Raw genomic sequence first — 24,485 nt, 5'->3', positions numbered from 1 at the left:
CCTGCTGTGGCGTCTGCCCTCAGTGGATTCTTCTCTAGTCCGCAGGCTTTGACCTCCCTCTTACTGACACATGGATTCCTATAGCTACTCTTTTAAACATCTCCATTCTCCTTAAGCCCCTAATTCATTCATGCTACAAATTGTATTAGGTGCCAACCATATGCCTGTCATGATCCTAGGCTCTGAGATATAGCAGTGAACAAAGCAAGTTTAGTTCTCATGGGGACTCACATTTATTCTTGAGGGAGGGTGTCACAAAAAGGTATAGAAGATGTCAGGTGGTGGCAGCATTAAGTGTGGAGACAAATGAAGCAGGGTTGAAGGATAAGCTTGAGAATGCTGAGGGCAAGGATTTGGGGAAGTGGGCCGTTTATAAGGGTTGGTCAGAGAAGACCTTTGATGAACTGACACCTGAGCAGAGGCCTAAAGAAGGCGAAGGAGCAAGTCATATAGGTTTTGAAGGCAGAGCATTGCAGATGGTGGGCTGTGGCAGTGCTTTGGGGCCTCCATAGACAGCAGGGAGGTCAGTGTGGTCAGGTCTGGGAGCAAGGAGGAGGGTAGAAGAGGAGGAGCTAGCTGGGAAGACTGGGGAGGCTGGCACAGACAGGTGCATGAACAGAAGTGAAGGCCTGGGCATCAGAAGGTGAGTAGGGTGACCTGGAAAGGACCCAGTGTGTTTGGCCACTAGGAAGTCATGAGTGATGCCTCAGTGGCATCAACAGAGGTGCCCGTGAGGCTTCTCTGGGTGCAGGCTTCAGGAATGACTGGAGGTGAGGAAGTGGAGGTGGGGATTGTACCTTATTTTCTCAGGGATGCCCCCATCTTCCACTTGGAGGCTAACGGGTGAGGCACTGTACTGAGGAGAATGAGTGGGTCTTCAGATACAGTGCAGAGGTTGAAGGGTTGCCCTCCATCCTGTACAGGAACCTCTTCCTCTGGGAATAAAGGAAAATGAGGTGGATGCAGAAGTAGAGACATGTTAGGGGGTGAAAACCAGGGAATCATGCCTGATGCTGGTAGGTTCAGGTTTGATTTTCATTTTGTTTTTATTTGTCTGATTGTTTTTAAGTAGAAGTTGAGACAGAGGTGCGGGTGGCTTGGGTGGTGAGGAGCACGGGCACAGTTGCTCTGGGCTTGTGGAAGATGCTGGGCGGGCATGCAGAGAGGACCCTCTGGAGCAGGACAGGCCATGGCAGGATGCTGCCATGTAGGAGCTTTTCTCCAGCAGCACCGGCACTGACTATAGGCCTGCAGAAGACTGACAGTTGAGTTGACCTACCTTTGGAAGTTTACAGGGAAGATGCGGGGGGTTGAAAGGGGTCCAGATAGGTGGCAGAGGGGTGGCTAAATGAGCATCCATGGGAATGTAACTGGTGATGGTCGACTTCGCGAAGGAGGGAGGGTTGAGAGGTGAAGGGTCACAGAGCACGATGGCATGGAGTGGTTGGTGCAATGGGCTGGGAGGGTAAGGGTTGCCGTCCAAGGCAAGTCTGGTAACTCATGGGCCTGCACTTAGAGCTCCAGGAGAGGGAGAGCTCCAGGTGAGGTTGTGGTCTTTGGTCAGGTCTGCCGAGTAGAGCATGGCATGGGTCATGGGAGGTGGGATGGTTTGAGCACTTGGAGGCTAACATGGAGGATGGTCTGTGCACCTGGGCCCTGAACTTGCCCGTGAGCAGGAAGCCAGTCTTTGGGGACTGTGGGATGGGCCCTGGAGGTAGACAAGTGACAGAGATGGAGGGGCTGGTGAGCATGGTATGGTGAGAAGTATTGTCACCCTTTGTTGTTTTAATATTAATAATAGGGATATCATTAAAATCGCATGCATTGTGCTCTTTTGATCGGGAAGTTTTGTTGATATCTTAATTATTTCTGTTAATTTTTTTTTGAAATTATAGTTTCCTTGTTTTTCCCCTCCGTAGGTCTTATTTTGCCGTCTTACAGATGAGCAGCATAAAGTCTACCAAAATTTCGTTGATTCCAAAGAAGTTTACAGGATTCTCAATGGAGAGATGCAGGTCAGCTAAAAAATAGAAGCTGGAGAAATGAATTGTGGACCAAGAGAAGTGAGGGAGGAAAAGAAACTAGGATCTACATTGTGCCAGGCTTTTCACGTACTGTCATCTCACTTCACTTGCGTGCAGTCCCGCATGGTAGTTGTGCAGTCAGCCTATGGCCTGGAGCCGTAAGGTGCAGAGGAGTTAGGTAACTGGTGGAAGGTGGAAAGTTGCAGAGCTGTGCGCTGTGGATCTGAACCCAGACGCAAATGCAGCTGCGAGCTGTGCAGTTACTGTTACTTCCGAGGGTTACCTGGTAGGTGGGCAGGTGTCAGGTACATAGCTGCATTTTCCCAGATATTATGACCAGAATTATATATCTTGTGGAGAGGATCATGAGGATTCATAACTTTCATCAGCTTCCTAAAGGAGCCCCATTCCCCAATAAATGTTTATGAACCATTGCCATGTTAAGAACCAGATATCAATCTGGTTCAAATGTCCCTGGCTCTAATTCTCATTGTCCCCAGGGTAGGACAGTAATTTATTTATGGTGATTCTGTTCCTTTCAATACTGAGAAAGCCCTCTTTCTACTAGTGTCCAGAATTCAGAAGTTCCTAGCTAGTATCATCTCTAAAAGACTCTATTGTATAAATAATGTGAGTGTAATTAGGGCATTTCAGTTCTTTTAACCATCTCTCACAATTTCTTATTTCATTTCTTATTGGTAGCTACAGGAGGTTCTTCAGTCATTCACATCTATTCATCTCCATGAATCTCCCCTTAACTTCTTCAGGTCTCTCCAAGTTAGGGGGTCTAGATCACACTATCCAGGAAAGGGAATGCAAGCTACACTTGGAATTGTAAATTTTCTAGTAGTCACATTAAAAAGGAAAAAGAGAAACAGGTGAAATTAATTTTGATCATATATTTTATTTGACCTAATGTATCTAAAATACATTTTAATATGTAATCAAAAATTAAAAATGATTAAAAAGATATTTTACTCCTTTTTTGTTCTGTCTTCGAAATTGGCTGTGTATTTTACGTATGCAGCACATCACAATTTGGACTAGCCACACTTCATGTGCTCAGTAGCCACGTGTGACTAGTGACTACTCCATTGGACAATGCAGATTGAAAGGAAGAAAAATGAGTCACGGATGACTCTGGGGAGGTTTACCAATGTTCCTGACTTATTCAGATCATTTATTGTTAATCTGTTTACTGTTGTTTACTAGTGATAGCTACCCTACCCTTTGATTATTGGCTTAATGGTGATTTCTCCTTCTCTACTCAAGCTTTTATACCAGTGAGTTTGATTTGAGTCATCCTCTCAAGGCTGGAAGAGCCCCATTATTGAAGTTTTGTTAATGTCCTTTTGTGGGGATGGGCTGGGTCACTCACCCCTTGTCTTCTGTGTCCTTCTGCATGGACCGTATCTTTCCCATTCGTGCATTCCCATTCGTGCATTTTTCATGCAGTTTTTTTTTCTGATATAATAATAATCTAAAGGTAAATGGATCCTCAACCTCTGACTCATACTAAACTGCAGAACTTTTAGTGAGGTACTTAGGAGTGTAATATTTAAATGCATTTGATAAGTCACATGACTGATGTCTCCAAATTTAGGTTGGTAGGACATTTCTGATCCATATTTAAAAGGCGAGTTCCTTTTTTATATTAAGTTTATAATGCCGTGAACTGCATACCTTTTTTCTAGTGAGGGAAAATGAATTATCAGCAATTGAATATGACCCCTGTAGACATGTTCAGTCCAGTAGAATTTTTTTGTTTCTGAGAACTTGTTCTATCGGGGAAACAAGATGAGTGAAAGTTAATTTCTCCCAGCTCATGATAATGCTGTGACTAGAGAAGAAACTAAGAAGCTGGTGGAGAACTGGTTTTTTAGTCTGTGTTATAGGTTAAACAGCCTCCTTGCCTAGGGAATCTTACTTTACATGGGGTCATCTGAGTGTACATATACTCTTTCTTACCACAGATTTTCTCTGGACTTATAGCCCTAAGAAAAATTTGCAACCACCCTGATCTCTTTTCTGGAGGTCCCAAGAATCTCAAAGGTCTTCCTGATGATGAACTAGAAGAAGATCAGTTTGGGTACTGGAAACGTTCTGGGAAAATGATTGTTGTTGAGTCTTTGTTGAAAATATGGCACAAGCAGGGTCAGCGAGTATTGCTGTTTTCTCAGTCAAGGCAGGTGAGTGCACAGACTTCAGACGGGAAACAGGCTGGTTCTTTATGACAGCCATCAACTCACAAAATGGGATTCAATCTAAAGTAATGATTCTGAAGCAAGTCTACCACTGATGCTGAGGTGGCAGTCTGCCGATTTCTTTGGGAGTTTAGATCTTTCTCTAGAGTTTGTGTCTAAAAGTTGACTTTTTAAAAAAGCTCACCACGTGATTTTGGTCTGCAAGTAAGTTTAGGCCTGAGCTTTGGCTGTTTACAAAAGTAAGAATTAACCGTACGGAAATACCAAAAATACTCTTTTAACAGTTCTGTTTATCTGTCCTAAAGCAAGAAACTCCTTTTAACATAGGCCTGTTGGGGAAGGTGTTACCATTTACACAAATAGAGAAGCACTCACTGGGAATGTGTATTTGCTTTGCAAACTCCTATCCCCCACCTCCAAACAGATGCTGGACATACTTGAAGTATTCCTTAGAGCCCAAAAGTATACCTATCTCAAGATGGATGGTACCACTACAATAGCTTCAAGACAGCCACTGATTACAAGATACAATGAGGTAACATGTGAATGTAACAGGGAAGTTGAGCGGTGCTGCTGTACGTGGAGGGAAAGGACTAAGCGTATCCACACTCTTACCCACCGAAGCAGCGTTGACATCTGGGCTTGGAAGGGGGCCTAAGGGGAGACTTGTTGCTTTTAACTCTATGCACTGCTTCTGGATATTTGGGGGCGGGGGTGGTGGGCAGGTGTGTGTTCAAACAAAGAATGCGTTTTCTACAGCATGTATTTTCCTCCTAAAAACCAAATTTTTAAATATTTCTATTAAATATTAAAAGTAAAAACTGTGAAATGAGATTTTGATTCATCAGAGGTCTCTAGGACATTACCATTCCTTGTATTGGGAACAGCCCAGTAATTCCATGTGTACAATATATGGAGGCAGAGGCTGAGAACTGTAACTGGTCTTAAGTGTGTGTGCTCAGTGTTGTGTGTCTTACCTCTAGGACACATCCATATTTGTGTTTCTTCTGACCACGCGGGTGGGCGGCTTAGGTGTCAACCTGACGGGGGCAAACAGAGTTGTCATCTATGATCCCGACTGGAACCCAAGCACAGACACGCAGGTTTGTTTTTTATTTTTTTTTAAAAGAATGTATTAGTAGAAATATAGCTTCATGGTTAGTGCTTGTGACTGTCCTTTGATGTTCTGGTTGGCTTCAGCATACATTTCACATTTTGGTTGTCTCCTGTTCTTCAACGTGAAAGAAGACACCCTTGAGAGTCAAATGGACAGGAGCTATCTTCAGCAGTTTATCCATAGCATTCATTCCTAGAGTTGGGGTAAAAAGAACATAGGCAAAGTTACAAACAGTTTTTCAAGTAGAGATGTCTTGTCAACTGGCTGTTCATCTTCTTGAGTAGGCCTTATGTGTACTTGACATCATGAGTCAAAATTCTAACTCTGAGAGTGAAAGGTAGTGACCAGCTAGCTTTGTTTCTTAAAGTCAGTGCTTGTCATTGGGAAGGATTCTCACTGAGAGGTCTCTCTCTCTCTGTCGCAGGCCCGGGAGCGAGCATGGAGAATAGGCCAGAAGAAGCAGGTGACTGTGTACAGGCTCCTGACTGCGGGCACCATTGAAGAAAAGATCTACCACCGGTCAGTGCACACAGTGGCCGCTCTTGGCTGTGCGTTCCTAGAGTCTTGAGCAGGGAATTTTTCCAAAGTGTTGTTTTTAAAAGTCTTAACATCTTAGAATAATAGTTGCTACAACTTAAGGTTTTGGTTTTTGTTTTGTATTTTTTCTTTCCCTTTAAAATATGCTTAGATGGCTTACTGTGAGTTGTCAAAAAATGTCTTTGAACCTGATAATTTTTGTACCTTATTCTACCTCAAGGATCACGTACATGTAAACTTCATATTATTATTTGAAAGGAATATTTCTGCCTACTATGGTGTGTTGCCTTCAGAAAAATTTTAAAAAATGACAAGGTTGAATGTTACCATATTGGTATTTACATACCACATTATGCAGGTAGGATTAGTGTGGGTGTTCTGGCGGTCTTTGACTCTGATGCCCCTTATAAAGAAGTTGACAGGATGCCTGTTTCGTCCTCTGTCCATAATGACTAGGGGATTTTAGATAGTGGTAACTTCAACAGTAGAATCAAGACATTGCCAGCTTCTCCCACTCCCCCACCACAGACTTTATCCTTGAGCGATAACCCGGCTTTTATAGGAAGCTCTGTGCCCTTTACCACATGCTGGGCCATTCCTGGAACATTACATCTTCCTCAAGGGACTGTTGTGTGAGGGTGGAGGACGAGTTGGATCCTGTGAGAAGAGAGCTTTCTCTTATAGATTCATGCTTTAGCCAGGAGAATAAATGACAGGGAGGGACAGTGTGGCTGGTGGAGGTGCCTGTTCCAGAGTGGCAGTGGTGTGGGGCTTTAGCAGAGTGTGGACCTGCAGGTGGGAGCAGGGAGAGAGAGGACAGAGTGGAGACGTTGCAAAGCCCAGGTAAGAGAGTTTGCTGAGCCCTGTGATAAGAAGGTTCTAGGCAGGGCAGGACCCTTGGTATTTAAGTCAAGGAGGCTAAGAGAGGCTATGAGTCACATGATGGCACATGAAAAGGTGTTTCTTGAAATGTGTTAGATCTTGGAGATTGAAAAAGCTCATTCGGTGTAAATAATAAGGTATTATTTCTAATTTAAATTCTGCAAGACCTGGGAGATTAACTGATGTATTATGTATTTCCTGAATTGTAATTTTCCAAGGCTGAAAGTTTGGGGGATTATTTAGCCATTCATGCAGCAGCTGTTATCATCTCTCCCTTATATTGCTTTATAACTTGAATTTTTAGGTAGAGCTACATATTGTTTTATACCAGCTTATCTTTTATTTTTTTAGACAAATCTTCAAGCAGTTTTTGACAAATAGAGTGCTAAAAGACCCAAAACAAAGGCGATTTTTCAAATCCAATGATCTCTATGAGCTATTTACTCTGACTAGTCCTGATGCATCCCAGAGCACTGAAACAAGTGCAATTTTTGCAGGTATTACGTAAAATCATTTAATTTAAAGTAATCAATTGCACAAGATGATACAATATCGTATTAGTGGTGTTTTTCCTCTTTACAGGAACTGGATCAGATGTTCAGACACCCAAATGCCATCTGAAAAGAAGGATTCAACCAGCATTTGGAGCAGACTGTGATGTTCCAAAACGCAAAAAGTTCCCTGCTTCTAACATATCTGTAAATGATGCCACATCATCTGAAGAGAAATCAGAGGCTAAAGGAGCTGAAGTAAATGCAGTAACTTCTAATCAAAGTGGTCCTTTGAAAGATGACCCTTACATGAGTAGTAATGTAACTAGCAATGATAGGCTTGGAGAAGAGACAAATGCAGTATCTGGACCAGAAGAGTTGTCAGTGATTAGTGGAAATGGGGAATGTTCAAATTCTTCAGGAACAGGCAAAACTTCTAGGCCATCTGGTGATGAAAGCATTGATGAAAAGTTAGGTCTTTCTTCCAAAAGAGAAAGACCCAGCCAGGCTCAAACAGAATCTTTTTCGGAGAATAAACAAATGGAAAATAATTTTTATAAGCACAAGTCAAAAACAAAACATCATAGTGTGGCAGAAGAAGAGACCCTGGAGAAATATCTGAGACCAAAGCAAAAGCCTAAGAACTCTAAGCATTGCAGAGACGCCAAGTTTGAAGGAACTCGAATTCCACACCTGGTGAAGAAAAGGCGTTACCAGAAGCAAGACAGTGAAAACAAGAGTGAGGCCAAGGAACAGAGCAATGATGATTATGTTTTGGAAAGGCTTTTCAAAAAATCAGGTAATCCATTTGATACGTTTGTTACAGGGATGCTAGGATCAGAAAATGAGTAGGCTGTTTCTAGCAGTAGCAGTCTTTAACTGATGGTGCATAGAGGGCTGTCAGCCAGAAGTATTTTTCTTCAAAAATTTAGATTTGAAATATATTGACATTTTAAAAATTGTATTTACACCTCTTTTCTGAAGACCTAGAGTAATTTGAAACTTTGGAAAACAATAGTACTTATGGCCACTCATGGGAGGTGTGCAATTCTTAAATAGATGTGTACTACCTGAACATTAGTAGGCAGTTACTTTACATGCTATGTGCTACATTAATCTGATTTTCCAACCACAGGAGATTAAAGTAACATCATAAGGGAGAGAGACAAGCGTGTGGCTAGAGACAGACATTCTAGAAGTACGAAAGCTGATAGCTAATGTCAAGGGAGAAAAGTTAGGAGATGTAGACTCAACAATTGCTCAAGACCATGGAGTATATAGATAGCCCTGCTTAGTGATCCCTTAGTAGTCACTGTGTTCACAATGTGATGGCCTTGAGTTACCAAAGATTGCTGCTTATGGCACTCAGTTTAAGAAGGCAGGTTTATGTGTAGCATTTCAGAAAGACTTTTATTTAGCATGGTTAATTTTTTTGTTAATTTCATATTTTGAAGTAATTTCAAACTTAAAGAAATCAGTTGGGTCTCAAAAAAAAATCAGTTGGAATAATACAAAGAACTCTCCTATATCCTTTATCTAAGTTATTAACATTTTTCAGCTTCTGCTTTATCATTCACACACACACCCATCTATGCATACATTGTTTTTTTTGGCAGGAATGCCACAGAGGTGATACCGTATCTTACTCAGTGCATCTATCAGGAGACACATGTTGGTTTGACCTATTACAAGTCGATTTTTAAGATCACTTGGTTAAGGTGGAGTCTGCCAGGTTTCTCAATGCTAAGGTTAATATTTTTCCCTTTGTAATTAATTTGTGCTTTCAAGAGATATGCTTTGAGACTGTGTAAATATCCTGTTTCTCATCAAACTTTTATCCACTAGTTTTAATATCCATTGATGATTCTTTCCTCAGTCAGTTATTACTACAGTGGTTGCCAAATGGTGATTAACATTCTACTGTAAGGAAGGTTTTCCTTCTCTCTTATTTATTTATTAATTTATTTTTAGATCAGTATGGACTAATGGATTCTTTTTTTCCATGACTGTAATCCATTAGTAGGGGTATTATGATGCTCGTATTGACTTAGATTTGCCTCGTGGGTGGGAGCTCCTTCAAGCTGGCTCCTTTGTCCCTCTGGTATGTCCCCACCATTCTTTGAGCACCTCCTTTCTTCTTGGCATACTAATATATGCTGAGCTCAATTTGTATTCTGTGCTAGCCCTGGAATCAGCCATTTCTTGAAGGAACCCTGGAGAATGGTATTTAGGAACTAGGATCCGAGTTCTCAGAGTGTTCATTGCTGCTATTATGTCATTGCTTTCTTAGCCAGTAGTATCAGGAAATAGATGTATGTATGTGTGTGTATGTGTTTGTTGTGTACATATGTATACACATACATACGTGCATATATATGCACAACAAATTGCACAGATACACCTATCTCTATGTCTGTGAAAACCATGAGTTTGGCTTCCACCAAAGGCAGATTAACATTTACCCTTCCATGTGAAACAATGAAAACAATGACAAAACATGTGAAGCAGTGGTTTTCAGACACCAAAGGGCAGTGATCTCTTGAGAGATGGGAAACAAATGAACTGAGCTCTCCAGTTGCCCTGCCCTACTGCCTTGAGAGAATTTTCATGCCGTAACAGAAAGAGGGAGAACCCAGATGGGAGTCCCAGGCAGACCCTCTGTTGAAAAGGCAGAGCTGAGCATCAGGGGAGGCCAGGGTGGCTGGCATTCACATGCAAGAGACGATAGCGGAGACAGCTCTGCACAGGGAGAGAACCCCACAGGTCTGCAGAGTCTCCACTGGCATTCAGCTGAATACTGACCAGCACATTGTGCAAGAAAACTACTTAAGGTCAGTGAAAAGGCCTTTCCTCTTTAACTTTTTGAATTAGAGGAAACATGTCTGGTGCTCACCCATGGCCAGGGATAGTGCCTATTCCCACCAGCTAAGACTGGAAAAATATTTCATGGGGCATTGGGTATAATACAGAGTAGGGGGTCTTGCCTCTGTAGTAGGGAATGATGAGCCTTAGAGTGAGCACTGCTTCACCCCTACCTGAGTGTTTACAGGAATATACAAATACCCAACATCCAACAAGATGAAATTCACAATGTCTGGAACCCAATCAAAAATTACTAGCTGGGTGTAGTGGCTCAGCCTGTAATCCCAGCGCTTTGAGAGGCTGAGGTGGGTTGATTGCTTGAGCCTAGGAGTTCAAGACCAGCCTGGGCAACATGGTGAGATCCCATCTCTACAAAAAAAAAAAAAAAAAAAAAATTAGCCAGGTGTGGTAGCATACACCTGCGGTCCCAGCTACTTGCAAGGCTGAGCTGGGAGGATTGCTTGAGCCTGGGAGGTTGAGGCTGTGGTGAGCTATGATCATGCCACTGCACTCCAGCCTGGGCAGCAGAATGAGACCCCATGTCAAAAAATAAAATGTATAACCCAATTTTTAAGATGGACAAATAATTTGAACAGACTTCACCAAGAAAGATATGTAGATGGCAAATAAATATATGAAACTTGTTAATATTATTAGTTATTAGGGAAATGCCAATTAGAACCATAATGAGACACCACTACACACCCTCTAGAATGGCTAAAATGAAAGAAGACTGACCATACTAAGTGTTGGTAAAGATGTGAAGCAGTTGGGTCTCTCATACACACCTGGTGGGAATGTAAAATGGCACAATCACTTTGGAAAACAGTTTGGCAGTTTCTTAAAAATTAGGCATGCACCTTCCTTATGATATAGCCTTTTCAGTCCTGGGTGTGTATTTGCCCAAGAGAAATGGAAAAATATGTCCATACAAAGGCTTGTACATGAATATTCATAGCAGCTTTATTAGTGATAGCCAAAAATGTAGAAATCAAATGTCCATCAACAAGTAAATAGTTAAACTAACCATGGCATATCCATATGATCAAATACTAATCTACAGGCCAGGCTTGGTGGCTCATGCCTGTAATACCAGCACTTTGGGAGGCCGAGGTGGGTGAATCACCTGAGGTCAGGAGTTCGAGACCAACCTGGACAACGTGGTGAAACCCCATCTCTACAAAAATACAAAAATTAGGCATGATGGTGGGTGTCTGGAATCCCAGCTACTTGGGAAGCTGAGCGGGAGAATCGCTTGAACCCGGGAGGTGGAGGTTGCAGTGAGCCGAGATCACATCATTGTACTCCCGCCTGGGCGACAGAGCAAGACTCTGTCTCAAAAAATATATATACTAATCAACAATAAAAGGAAATAGAGTATTGATACATGCTACAGCATGGATGACTTTCGGACTAGTAAGATTAGTACATACTCTGATGCCGTTTGCATAAAATTCTAGAAAACACACAGTCATGACAGAAAGTGGATTGGTTGTCTGGGCATGGGGTATTTGACGGTGGGATTACAAAGGGACATGAGTTTTGCAGGTGACAGCTATGTTCATTGTCTTGATTGTAGTGATAGTTTCATGGTATGTACATAATGTCACAACTTACCAAATACTGTACTTCAGCAGTTATTGCATATCAGTTGCACTCTAATAAGCTCCAAAAAGCAAAATAAGATGAGAGAGTACTGTTGTCTCCAATTTCATTTCAGCACCCTAGGGCCCTTTCCATGTTTGTAGCTTCCTTCTTCAAGACCTTCATTCACAATGTACTGAGTTAACTTGTCAATCCTAGGATACATGGTAGCTTTTTAGAACTATGGCAAAAAACAGTTATACTAACTAGAATTCAATATTTGTTTTTATTTATACTAACTAGAGTTCAATATTTGTTTTTATTTCTTTTTGTCTTTAGTCTAAGTTTTTGGTCAAAACACTACTTGGGTCAAAAATAACTTAGTTCTTTTTTCTCACCCTTCATTGTATTTTCAGTGTGTGCTATCAATTTAAAATACAGTTAGGTTAATTTATTTGTTTGTATCCCACTTTAGGGTTTCCTCCCATCCTTGTTGACTCTATGTTATCCTCTGAGTAGTAACACATTAACATAGTAACAAAAGACAAAATATGCAAAAAGGAATACCAGAGTAGTGTCATCCCCCACCCTGTCCCCACCCCTTACCTTACCAGTCTCATGAGTTTCTGGCATTTCCTTCATGTGTTTCTGTATTAGTCTGTTTTCACACTGCTGATAAAGACATACCAGAGACTGGGCAATTTACAAAAGAAAGAGGCTGAATTGACTTAAAATTCCACATGACTGGGGAGGCTTTACAATCATGCAAGGAGGAGCAGGTAACATCTTTCATGGATGGCAGCAGGCAAAGAACTTGTGCAGAGAAATTCCCATTTTTAAAACCATCAGATCTCATGAGACTCATTCACAGCACAGGAAAGACCCAACCCCATAATTCAGTCACCTCCCACCAGATTCCTCCCATGACATGTGGGAATTGTGGGAGTTATACAATTCAAGATGAGATTTGGCTGGGACATAGCCAAACCATATCGTTCACCTCTGGCCCCTCCCACATCTCATATCTTCACGTTTTAAAACCAATCATGCCTTCCCAACAGTCCCCCAAAGTCTCAACTCATTTCAGCATTAACTCAAAAGTCCACAGTCCAGAGTCTCATCCAAGACAAGGCAAGTCCCTTCTGCCTATGAGCCTGTAAAATCAAAAGCAAGTTAGTTACTTCCTAGATACAATAGGGTTACAGGCATTGGGTAAGTACAGCCATTCCAAATGGGAGAAATTGACCAAAACAAAGGGGCTACAGGCCCCACACAAGTCCGAAGTCCAGCAGGGCAGTCAAATCTTAAAGCTCCAAAATGATCTCCTTTGACCCCATGTCTCGCATCCAGGTCACGCTGATGGAAGAGGTGGGTTCCCATGGTCTTGGGCAGCTCCGCCCCTTTGGCTTTGCAGGGTATAGCCTCCCTCCTGGCTGCTTTCATGGGTGGCATTGAGTGTCTGCAGCCTTTCCAGGTGCATGGTGCAAGCTGTCAGTGGATCTACTGTTCTGGGGTCTGGAGGACCATGGCCCTCTTCTCATAGCTCCACTAGGTGGTGCCCCAGTAGGGACTCTGTGTGGGGGCTCCAACCCCACATTTTCCTTCTGCACTGCCCTAGCAGAGATTCTCCATGAGAACCCTGCCACTGCAGCAAACTTCTACCTGGGCATCTAGGAGTTTCCATATATCTTTTGAAATATAGGCAGAGGTTCCCAAACCTCAGTTATTGACTTCTGTGCACCCTCAGGCTCAACACCATGTGGAAGCTGCCAAGGCTTGGGGCTGCACCATCTGAAGCCACAGCCTGAGCTCTTTGTTGGCCCCTTTCAGCCACAGCTGGAGTGGCTGGGACGCAGTACACCAAGTCCCCAGGCTGCACACAGGATGGGGACCATGGGCCAGGCCCATGAAACCACTTTTTCCTCCTGGGCCTCTGGGCCTGTGATGGGAGGGGTTGCCATGAAGGTCTCTGACATGCCCTGCAGACATTTTCCCCATTGTCTTGGGGATTAACATTTGGCTCCTCATTACTTATGCAGATTTCTGCAGCCAGCTTGAATTTCTGTTGAGAAAATGGGGTTTTCTTTCCTATCACATTGTAAGGCTGCAAATTGTCCAAACTTTTATGCACTGCTTCCCTTATAAAACTGAATGCCTTTAACAACACCCGTGTCACCTGTTGAATATTTTGCTGCTTAGCTAAATTTCTTCCGCCAGATACCCTAAATCATCTCTCTCAAGTTCAAAGTTCCACAAATCTCTAGGGCAGGAGCAAAATGCCGCCAGTCTCTTTGCTAAAACATAACAAGAGTCACCTTTGCTTCAGTTCTCAACAAGTTCCTCATCTCCATCTGAGACCACCTCAGTCTGGACCTTACTGTTCGTATCACTATCAACATTTTTGTCAAAGCTATTCAACAAGTCTCTAGGAAGTTGCAAACCTTCCCACATTTTCTTGTCTTCTGAGCCCTCCAAACTGTTCCCATCTCTACCTGTTACCCAGTTCCAAAGTTGCTTCCACATTTTGGGGTATCTTTTCAGAAGCGCACCTCCCCACTAGTACCAATTGACTTTATTAGTGCATTTTTATGCTGCTGATAAAGACATTACCCAAGACTGGGCAATTTACAAAAGAAAGGGGTTTAATCAACTTACAGTTCTATGTGGCTGTGGAGGCCTCACAGTCATGTCAGAAGGCAAGGAGGAGCAAGTCACATCTTACATGGATGGCAGCAGGCAAAGAGAGCTTGTGCAGGATAACTCCCATTTTTAAAACCATGAGATCTCATGAAACTCATTCACTCATGAGAACAGTGTAGGAAAGACTCGTCTTCATAATTAATCACCTCCCACTGGGTTCCTCCCATGTCACGTGGGAATTGTGGGAGTTACAATTCAAGATGAATTTGGGTGGGGACACAGCTGAACTATACCAGTTTCTTTTGTAGAAATAAGCAGGCACATGTATAATTTTATATTCCCTTATTCTCTTACACAAAAGGTTGCACACTATATTATCTTCTGTTCCTTTTTTTAAAAAAACTTCATATATCCTGACAGCCACTCCAGTATTAGTTAACAGAGAGCTATTCCTCATAGAGTGCTCTGCTATGTTGACCCAAAACCCGAAATCTAAAATGCTGTAAAATCCAAAATTTTTTGTGCACTGACATGATGCCAGATGTGGAAAATTCCACACCTGACTTCATGTGATGGGTCACAGTCAAAACACAATTAACACTTTGTTTCCTGCACAAAATTGATAAATGTATTATATTAAAATTACCTTCAGGCTATGTGTGTAAGGTGTATGTTAAAAATATACACATTTTGTGTTTAGACTTGGGGCCCATCCCCAAGATGTCTCATTAGGTATATGCAATTATTCCAAAATCCAAAAAAGGTAAAATCTGAAACACTTCTGGTCCCAAGAATTTTGGATAAGAGATATTCAACCTGTACCACAGTTTATCCACATATGAGGATTTAGATTGTTTATAGCTTCTTTCAGCCACAATGCTGCACTAAATAATCCTGTGCTTATACAAGAGGAATTGCTAGATCAAAAGGTAAACACATATGTAAGGTTGTTTTGTTTGTTTGTTTGTTTGAATAATGCCTAACTCCCGTTTGTAAGGTTTAGATCAATTTGAATTGTCACCAGCAGTTGTTGCCCAGAGCCTTGTCAAGAGTGTGGTGTTACACTTTTAATTTTTCCCAATCTGATAGGTGAGAAAGGATATCTTGAGTTTTAATTTCCAGTTATTTTCTTTGAGTGAAATTGAACTTTTTATAGGACCATTTATATTTAAAAAATTTTTCTTTCTGTGAACTTGTCTATTCATGTCTTTTGTCCATTTTCTAAATCAGGTTTTTGGTCCCTTTTTCCCCTTGGTTTTAAAGAGTTCTTTATATATTAGGGATGTTAGCTTTTCATTTTTCATATATGTTACAAGTATTTCCTCATTGGTTGTCCTTTATTATGATTTTTTTCCTATGAAACAGGTTTTTTTTTTTTAAAAAAACTTGTCAGTCTTTTATTAATTGGAGTTGTAGTTCTAAGCCTTTTCTACATATAGATCATATGATAATTCGCCATGTTTTCTTGTACTACTTGTATGGTTTTGCTTTTTACCTTCAGATTTCTGATCCATTTGGAGTATGAGGTGTGGATTTTATCTTGGTTCAAAGATAAAATGCCCCAACGTTTGTGCCCCAACGTTTGTAGCATCATTTATTTCAAATACGTTTTTCTCAGTGATTAGAGATGCCTTTATCATGTAGTACATTTCCAAATGCAGTTCAATCTATTTCTAGTTTCTGGTCAATCTCCTGTTGTGTCTCTTCCTTCCTCAGCACCAAACTGTTGTAATTGGAGCGTGTTTTGTCCAATAGGGTGTCACTTTGCCTTTTCAGTGTTTTCTGATCTATTCATGAAGGTTTATTGTTCTGTATGAACTTTAGTGTCAGTTTGTCTAGCTTCATAAGAAAGGTTGACATTTTTATTGAGATTACATTAAACATATAAATTAACTCAGGGAAAATGGTTATTGAGTCATTCTACTCAAATGCAAGGGATGTCTTTCTGTTTGTTTAAGTCTGATAGTCTGTCTTCCCAGGAGTGTTTTCATGTCTTCTCCGTACAGCCTTTACACATTGCTTGGGTTTATTCCTAAGTGTTTTGTCTTTTCTGTTACTGTAAATAGAATTTTCCCACCATTATATTTTTAGCTGGCTATTGTTTGTAAATAGGAAGGTTATAGGTTTCTGTGTGTGAATTTTATATTTTTTATGTTGCCTGAATTATCTTACTATTTTTTATCGTTGATTCTCTAGGGTTTTGTAAGTGTACTATCACTTTGTTTTTTGTTTACTACAGTACTGTACTTACACAGAGGAGAAAAGTGTCTTTCTTGCATACAAAGTGAAATATCACTTTGCTATTTCTTTTCTTGCTAGTTGGCGTGCACAGTGTCATGAAGCACGATGCCATCATGGATGGAGCCAGCCCAGATTATGTACTGGTGGAGGCAGAAGCCAACCGAGTGGCCCAGGATGCCTTGAAAGCACTGAAGCTCTCTCGTCAGCGGTGTCTGGGAGCAGTGTCTGGTGTTCCCACCTGGACTGGCCACAGGGGGATTTCTGGTGCACCAGCAGGAAAAAAGTAAGAGATTGCTGCATGCCATACTTGCAAGGAGGCCAAACAACTAAAGCTAGAAATAAAATCAGGGCAGGTGTGGAGGCTTATACTGTAATTTCTCTTCAGGAATAAATCCCCAGGGAGGGATTATAGCAGCCAAATCTGGATGACTTGGAGAAATACTGTTAGAACTTTGCCTTCCTCCTTGCTTTCATCCCTTGTTTTCCAAAGTGGCTTCAGGAGAAGTGATTGGTTTTATTTGAGAGATGGTGTTGTTAAAAATAGTAAGAGATACAGAATAATGATTAAACTTTAATGAGATAATTAGCCAATTTACAGCACACATTAATTACTTTGCTATTCAGTATGCTCTTTTAGAATGATTTTCCTACCTGGAATTGACAATGGTTCCCATCATCTTTTGAACAAGATACTGAGTGGTTCTCATTCTGAGATGCAGCATTGAGTGGTTCTCATTCTGAGATACAGCAGTTCCTTTTTTTTCTTTTTTTAGAGACGGAATCTCGCCCTGTCGCCCGGGCTGGAGTGCAGTGGTGTGATCTCGGCCCACTGCATTCTCCGCCTCCCGAGTAGCTGGGATTACAGGCTCCTGCCACCATGCCAGGCTAATTTTTGTATTTTTAGTAGAGATGGGATTTCACCATGTTGGCCAGGCTAGTCTCAAGCTCCTGACCTCAAGTGATCTGCCTGCCTCAGCCTCCCAAAGTGTTGGGATTACAGGCATGAGCCACTGCGCCCGGCCAGCAGTTACTTTCTAGGAGGGTGGAGTGGAAGAATCGAGGGGGATAGAGCAGAAATGGCATGGCTATGAAAGAATAAGCATGCAGATGGAAATGTTTCCAGGAAGAAGTTCATTGTTGAAAGAATATTTTGATCTCTAAGTCTCAAAAGCAAACATTTAATCTACTGTGATTCTTTTCCTTTTTTAGGAGTAGATTTGGTAAGAAAAGGAATTCTAACTTCTCTGTGCAGCATCCTTCATCAACATCTCCAACAGAGAAGTGCCAGGTAATATAGATAAGCTTTTTGCTTTCCAGGGTGAGACTTGCTTGATTGAATGCTGTGAAAATTTCACCTGATTCTGGATGTGAAGAAAGTGGTTATCTCTGGTGTAATGACACCTGATATTTGTATTGCCTGCTCTGATTTACTATGCACATTCACCTGAATCTAAAAGGACCTGCTGATTTCCTAAAGACAAAGTCTTTAACCCAAGATCCGTAGCAGCATTTCTGTTTTGCCATTAGAAGGTTGACACAGGGATAGGTGTGTCGCTGCTAGGACACCCTGCCTTGTCTAGAGGGAAAGTGCCAGCTCCAGAGACCACAACCCTCTGAAATAAAGGTCCAGAAAACTGCCTTGAATGTTGGTGTCTGTAACTCACTGGCTGCTAGAGCAGAGTGCCTGTCTTTCTCTGCTCAAGAATGCCCTGCTTGCCTTGAGTGCTACCGTGGTTAAAACTAGTCCAGACTCCACCATTCAGTGGAAGTCTTTCTGGTCTTTCTGATTAAGGATTATGTTAAAACTCCCAGATTCAGACTCCAATTTTAAGTTAATATGAACATGTTTAGGAATACGTGTACCTTTTTGACTTCCCATGTTCTGTGCTTTTAGCAGTAGGGATTTGAGACCCTTTCAGAGTTAGATTTGTGTTTTTTTAAGGAAACTTGGATTAGATGTAAGGTAGGAAAGAGTAAGAAGACTTAAAAGTGAAGAAAAAGAAGTATAGCTATGATATTGTTCCTTATCCACAGTGTACAGGGTCCATTTGAGAGGAAGAACAGGAAAAGCCCACAGGTACTGAAAGTGGTCCTGGGCCTCCTAGAGACAGATTTTCCTGAAACCTTGCCTGGAAGCCTCCACTCTGCCTTCCCGTCCACCACCGTGTTGAGTGGTGACTAAGGGAATGGCTTGGTTGCCCCCTCTTTATTTTTTTTTTAGGAAATGGTATCTTAACAGTGGGAGGATTTAGATACTGGACCCTCCTCCTTTCCCTTTTCATTAGGTGGAGTCTCAGTCTTACCCTGTCAACCTCACCACCCTGGCACATGTGTTGTCTTGTGACCCTTCACAGCCTTTGGGGAAGGAAGTGGAGGCATAAACTAGAAATTAAATATATCAATGTAGTGGTCTTCTTTTTCTAGGATGGCATCATGAAAAAGGAGGGAAAAGATAATGTCCCTGAGCATTTTAGTGGAAGAGCAGAAGATGCAGACCCTTCATCCGGGGCCCTCGCTTCCTCCTCACTCTTGGCTAAAATGAGAGCTAGAAACCACCTGATTCTGCCAGAGCGTTTAGAAAGTGAAAGCGGGCACCTGCAGGAAGCTTCTGCCGTGCTGCCCACCACAGAACATGATGACCTTCTGGTGGAGATGAGAAACTTCATCGCTTTCCAGGCCCACACTGATGGCCAGGCCAGCACTAGGGAGATACTGCAGGAGTTTGAATCCAAGTTATCTGCATCACAGTCTTGTGTCTTCCGAGAACTATTGAGAAATCTGTGCACTTTCCATAGAACTTCTGGTGGTGAAGGAATTTGGAAACTCAAGCCAGAATACTGCTAAACAACATTGCTTCCTAAACTTTCAAGTCCCTTTTTCTAACGGGCATTTCTGATTATTAATTTATTATTAATAATCATGTTTGTCAATGGAAGTTGGCTGCTCTTGATGTTTGTTTGCATGACGTCTACCTCAGAATTAAAACTTTAAGGAAGAAGAAACTCTTCTCTGAAAGTTAAAAGTTTTAATAATGCTAGCTAAAGGAGAAAATACTTGGATTGATTTTTTTTTTTTTTGGCAATCTGAATTATATTATAAAATCAGGTACCTAACAGTTACTCCTTGGAACACATTTATTCCTTTACCCAAAAGATGCTGTCAGGGAGCACAGTTAGAAGTTTGCAGAACAGAAATCTCAATAATTTTTTTTATTGGTGCTAAAAACAGGTCTTAAATTCAGTCAGACCTGTTCAATAAGTTCATCAATATCTGATAACAGCATTATTTTGATGCTTAAACTTTAAACATTTAAATTTGCCATTTGCCGCCCACAAAGGTCAGGTTTGTTATTTGTTGTTTGATTATTAATTTTCTTGAAAAGATCCTCTTTTCAAGGTACTGGTAAATTGGTGAATATTTTTATTAGTAAAGCATGAAATAGTATGGTGTTAAATGATAAGACATGTATTTGCAGAAAGCTGTAGGGTATTCAGTTTACCCTGGCTTTCCTTTAAGCAGAGGGCATCTTTTTCTCTTCTACAGTCACAAAATGTGTTATCATGAAAAAAAAATCAAAGCCAAAAGTAGGTACATAAAAACCACACACATGCATGCACACAAACATCACTGCAGCCCACAGCAGACCCAGCTGTCGTTACCATGAAGTGACACCACTCCAGGCCTCTCTTGGCTGCAGGCTGGCAGGCTGTCTTCTCTCCAGTTGCCTTCGTCTTGCGCCTGCCTTTGCATTCCTTGCGACGGGCTTTCCTGTTTCTGTGGTTTGGATTCCAGCCAAGGCTGTTTGTATCTCACTACTGTTTATGTGTTTATGGTTCTGTGATGGTGTTGCTTTGATCCTCAGTTTGTTTTCTTACCCATGTTTTTCTTGTTTCCTTCTCAGGATGATTTTATCATCTCATCTTTGAAGTGTTGTTTTCTGAAATTCATCGTATTCCTGGAATTTCTTCTGTAGCTATCTCAGTGCAGTTTGTTTCTTGGATTTGTATTCTCTGGCCTGCTCTTTTCCTCTCTCTCATTTTTCTGTAGTATGCCTGCCCTCCTACCCTGCTATTTCTTTACATCTCTCTCATGCTTAACATGGGTAGCTGTGTCCAGATCTTCTGTCTGCTCATCCCTGTGACCCAGAGAGGAGGGTTCTGGGCAGGGGGGCCTTGCCGGACTGCATGAGAAGACATGAGTTTTGCTTTCTCTGCTCTAATATTTTGCTTAAGCCAAGAATCGTTTTCTTAGAGATGTCCTATATGATTCCCGTCAGGATTTTCTAGTTTTTTTGGATTATAGCTTGTTCATTTCTTTTGTTTTTAGTTTGGTTTATATATAATGAGGGAAGAAGATGATTACATTATTTTCGTCACTTTGCCATCATTGTTTAGAAGTCATAGAAAGGATTTTTAAACAGGCCAATAAGTCTTAAACTTGAGTACTTGGCTTAGAAGGAAGTCAAAACTCCTTCCTTTTTGACTAAGTGGTTTGTTTCTGGGGAGCTCTTAATTTCTATTTTTATAGTCATTAGCCTATAAGGAAATTGTGTTTTCCTTGTTCTCAGGGTGATCTGCTGACCTTGTTCACTCATGAAGCATTTGGGCATCATACTTATAGTGTCTGAAACATAAACTATATTGAGCTAGACAAGGTATAGCCTTCTCTTCAAGTAGCAAATACTATCAAAAGCTATAATGCAGTAGGAGCAAGGTTCCATTTCTTGTCTCAGTTCTGCTGCTGACGTACCATGATCTTGGGAAGGTGGTGTCTCAGTGTGGAGATCTGACACATTGTTACCGTGCCTCCTGGATGGAGGGACTTGGAGAACAATGCAGTAAGTAGAATGGTTTTAACAATACAGAGAAATTTATTCATTTAGATAAAAATCTAATTTTTAGAACTTTAAAAGCTTTGTACAATGTAGATAGATTTAATGTATTTAACATGCTTTATCAGCACAAATAAAGGATTTTAAAATTTTGTCAAAAAATTAAATATGTTAATACCATCACCATTAAAAATGTTCAAGCAATAGTCTGTCTCCCGACCCCCACACCACCTTGCACCTGTTCCACAGCTAAGTACAGCCCTATGTTTGGTGTGTATTCTCCATGCATTTAGAGAATCACATGACACAGACTGCTGCTATAATGTCATTCTCCCATTCTTCCTTTATTAATAAAATTTTTGAGTTTTACCTGGACGTCTGGCTGCTCAGCTTAAGACTACTTCTCAGCCTCTCTTACAGTTAACTGTGGCCATATGACTAAGTTTTAAACTTCCCAATTGGCCCTTTAAAGAAGCAGGGTATGCACTCTCCTTGACATTCCCCTTTCTTGCTGGCTGGGAGGCCAATGGGAGCTTCAGTCTCAAGAGATGGAAGTGATGTGTTAAGGAAGGAGAAGTTGGCCTGCCAGTCTTGAACTGCTCTCCTTTGACCTGTTATTTAAGAGTAAAATAAAATACTGACTTGCTTAAGCTACTGTCTTTTGAAGTCTATTATAGCAACTAGTTTGCTTTAAATATGTAATTTATATTAATGGCGTTATACTGTCCTCATTTTGCAACTAACTTTTCATTTAATATTATATGCAAGACATTTCTATTCCTGTAAGTATAGCTCTACCTGCATAGAATTGTTGGATTAATGATGTAGATTTTAAATGTCAGTGGATGTAGCAGAATTGCTTGCGTCAATTCACCCTCCATAAAAGGACCCATTTCTCCAAACCCTTGCCAACAGTAAGTGATATCAATATCGGTAGATTGTTTTGTTTTGTTTTAACCAGTCTCATGATTGAAAGTACCTTGTTTTCACTTGAATTTCCCTGATTACTTACAAAATCAAACATTCCCATGTTTATTGGCCATTTGTAGATGTCTACTGTACATTGCCTATTTGTGTTATGTTGGTCTAGTTTTCCTGTGGGTTGTTTATCTTTTAGGATTGCTCCCCTAAACAAAAACAAAAAGGCAGTTATTCCAATGATCAACAAATATTCTTTTCTCCACCAGTTTAAAATGTCAGCTTTCAACTCATCACATGCTAAGTTGTGTATTTCTGACCTGTGGATCCAGGTGTTGGTTCTACCAACCACACTCCTCACACTGTCATTTGGTGCTTTGCATTGTGTTTTGCCATTCATGGGCAAGTTCCTTTTCCTTTCTCTCCCTCTTCAGTGTCCTATTCTTGGGTGTTTTCTGTTCCAGCTAAATCAAGAATTAGTTTATTAAATTCCAGTAAAATTGTGGTGTTCTTTTGACTAGGATTGCATTTGTTTACACATTAATTTGAGAATAATAGACCTCTTTATAATTAATATAATGTTTCTGATTAGTGTTACGATAGGCCTCATTTTATTAAAGTCTTTTATATTCTTGGATGAAATTTTAATAACTTTCTTCATAAATGTCTTGCACATTTCATAATAGGCTCATTCCTAGGTGTTTTATAGATTTTTAGTTTTGGTTGTGAGTCTTTTAACTTATATAAAAATATGGAGAATTAGCATATTCATGTATCTATTTTGTGATGTTTATCATACGGAAGTTTTAAAATATAGTAAATTCAGTCTTTCCATTTTTTTTGTTTATTTAAGAACCATTCCCTAGCTAGGGTCATGAATACAGTCTCATAAATTATTAATCCCATATGGATAGCTAGTTTCCCTAGCACCTTTAAAAAATAGTCTATTATTTTCCTCCTGATGTATAAGGCCACCTTTACCAATTTACATATAATTTATGGGAATGTTTCTTGGCTCTGCATTCTGTTAAATTGGTCCATTTATCTAACTTTGCTAGTAACCCACTGTTTTTATCATTGTGGTATCATAATTGATTATCACAAATGGTAGAATGATTGTCCTCAAAGTCTTTTCTGGTATATATTGATATAATTGTATAGCTTTTCTTAGTGTAGTAAAGTACACAGTTAAATTTTCTAACATTGAAATATCTTTTAGACTTTCACTTCCAGAATGGCAATGTGAAGGGCCCTGTGGACCCACTGTCCTAGGAATTAGCTATAACTGGTGAAAATTGTAACAAAAAATAAACACCTTCCTCTCATACAGAGAGACACAAACACTTAATGTCACTGGAAATTGTCCTAAAAGCATGTAGAATAAAGTAATGCTTATTCAAGAAAATCCAAATCTTGGTAAGAACGGTGAGTCAGACACTTCAGCCACAACACATTCACTCCCTCTCTCCCATTTCAGTGGGTGCAGCCAAGAAAACAGAGCTCTGTCTCCCTCAGCTCCCTGTCCAGAGGTATGGTACCTCACAGGGAGGGGCAAGATGCCAGTGTTTCTTATCCCCTCCAGCTGCAAGTGGCAAGAGCTAAATTCATGAAGTTAAAAACTATAATAAGGAAAAAATGCACTAAAGGGGTTCAATAGTAGATTTGAGCTGGCAGAAGAAATTGTCAGCCAACTGGCAGATAGAAAAAGAGAGATATGCTTTCCAAAGAACAGAGAGAAAAAAATGAAAGATGAGCAAAACCTCAGAGAAATGTGAAGCACCATTATGTGCGCCATTAAGTACACATGTAATGGGAGTACAAGAAGAACAGAAGAAAAAGGAAATATTTAAAGATACAATGACTGAAAACTCTCCAAATTGATTGAAAAACATCTAGGAAGCTTAGTGAACGTCCAGCATGATAAATGCAGAGGGATTCACAGACACATCATAGTAAAAAATGCTGAAATCAAAGGTGAGAAAACCTTGAAAGTAGTGAGTGAAAAAAAATACATCACTTAGAGAACAAAATTAATACTTGACTTCTCAAAAGAAATAATGGAGGCCAGAAGGCAGGTATAACAGTCAAAGTGCTTGAAGAAAAAAAAAAACTGTCAACCAAGAATCCTATATCCAGCAAATGTATTATTCAAAA

General features: G+C 40.7%; 1 protein-coding gene across 3 annotated transcripts in view; it reads left to right on the top strand.

The window, feature by feature from the left end:
* The window catches only part of ERCC6 (ERCC excision repair 6, chromatin remodeling factor), an 85,122-nt gene extending 61,479 nt beyond the window's left edge, over positions 1–23,643 (top strand). For all 3 annotated transcript variants that reach the window (XM_054503620.2, XM_054503619.2, XM_054503622.2), the window contains 10 exons: positions 1,920–2,015; positions 3,998–4,213; positions 4,653–4,763; positions 5,212–5,331; positions 5,770–5,864; positions 7,116–7,261; positions 7,347–8,054; positions 16,661–16,865; positions 17,792–17,870; positions 19,007–23,643. In XM_054503620.2, coding sequence (XP_054359595.1) covers positions 1,920–2,015; positions 3,998–4,213; positions 4,653–4,763; positions 5,212–5,331; positions 5,770–5,864; positions 7,116–7,261; positions 7,347–8,054; positions 16,661–16,865; positions 17,792–17,870; positions 19,007–19,426 — 2,196 coding nt within the window. In that variant the 3' untranslated portion in view covers positions 19,427–23,643. The remainder of the gene's footprint in view (positions 1–1,919; positions 2,016–3,997; positions 4,214–4,652; positions 4,764–5,211; positions 5,332–5,769; positions 5,865–7,115; positions 7,262–7,346; positions 8,055–16,660; positions 16,866–17,791; positions 17,871–19,006) is intronic.
* Positions 23,644–24,485: the final 842 nt, after the last annotated feature.

This window comes from Pongo pygmaeus, chromosome 8, assembly GCF_028885625.2.
Source record: "Pongo pygmaeus isolate AG05252 chromosome 8, NHGRI_mPonPyg2-v2.0_pri, whole genome shotgun sequence".
Lineage (NCBI taxonomy): Eukaryota > Metazoa > Chordata > Mammalia > Primates > Hominidae > Pongo > Pongo pygmaeus.
Note: the sequence above shows the minus strand (reverse complement) of the source record. Positions and strands in the feature narration are given on the sequence as shown.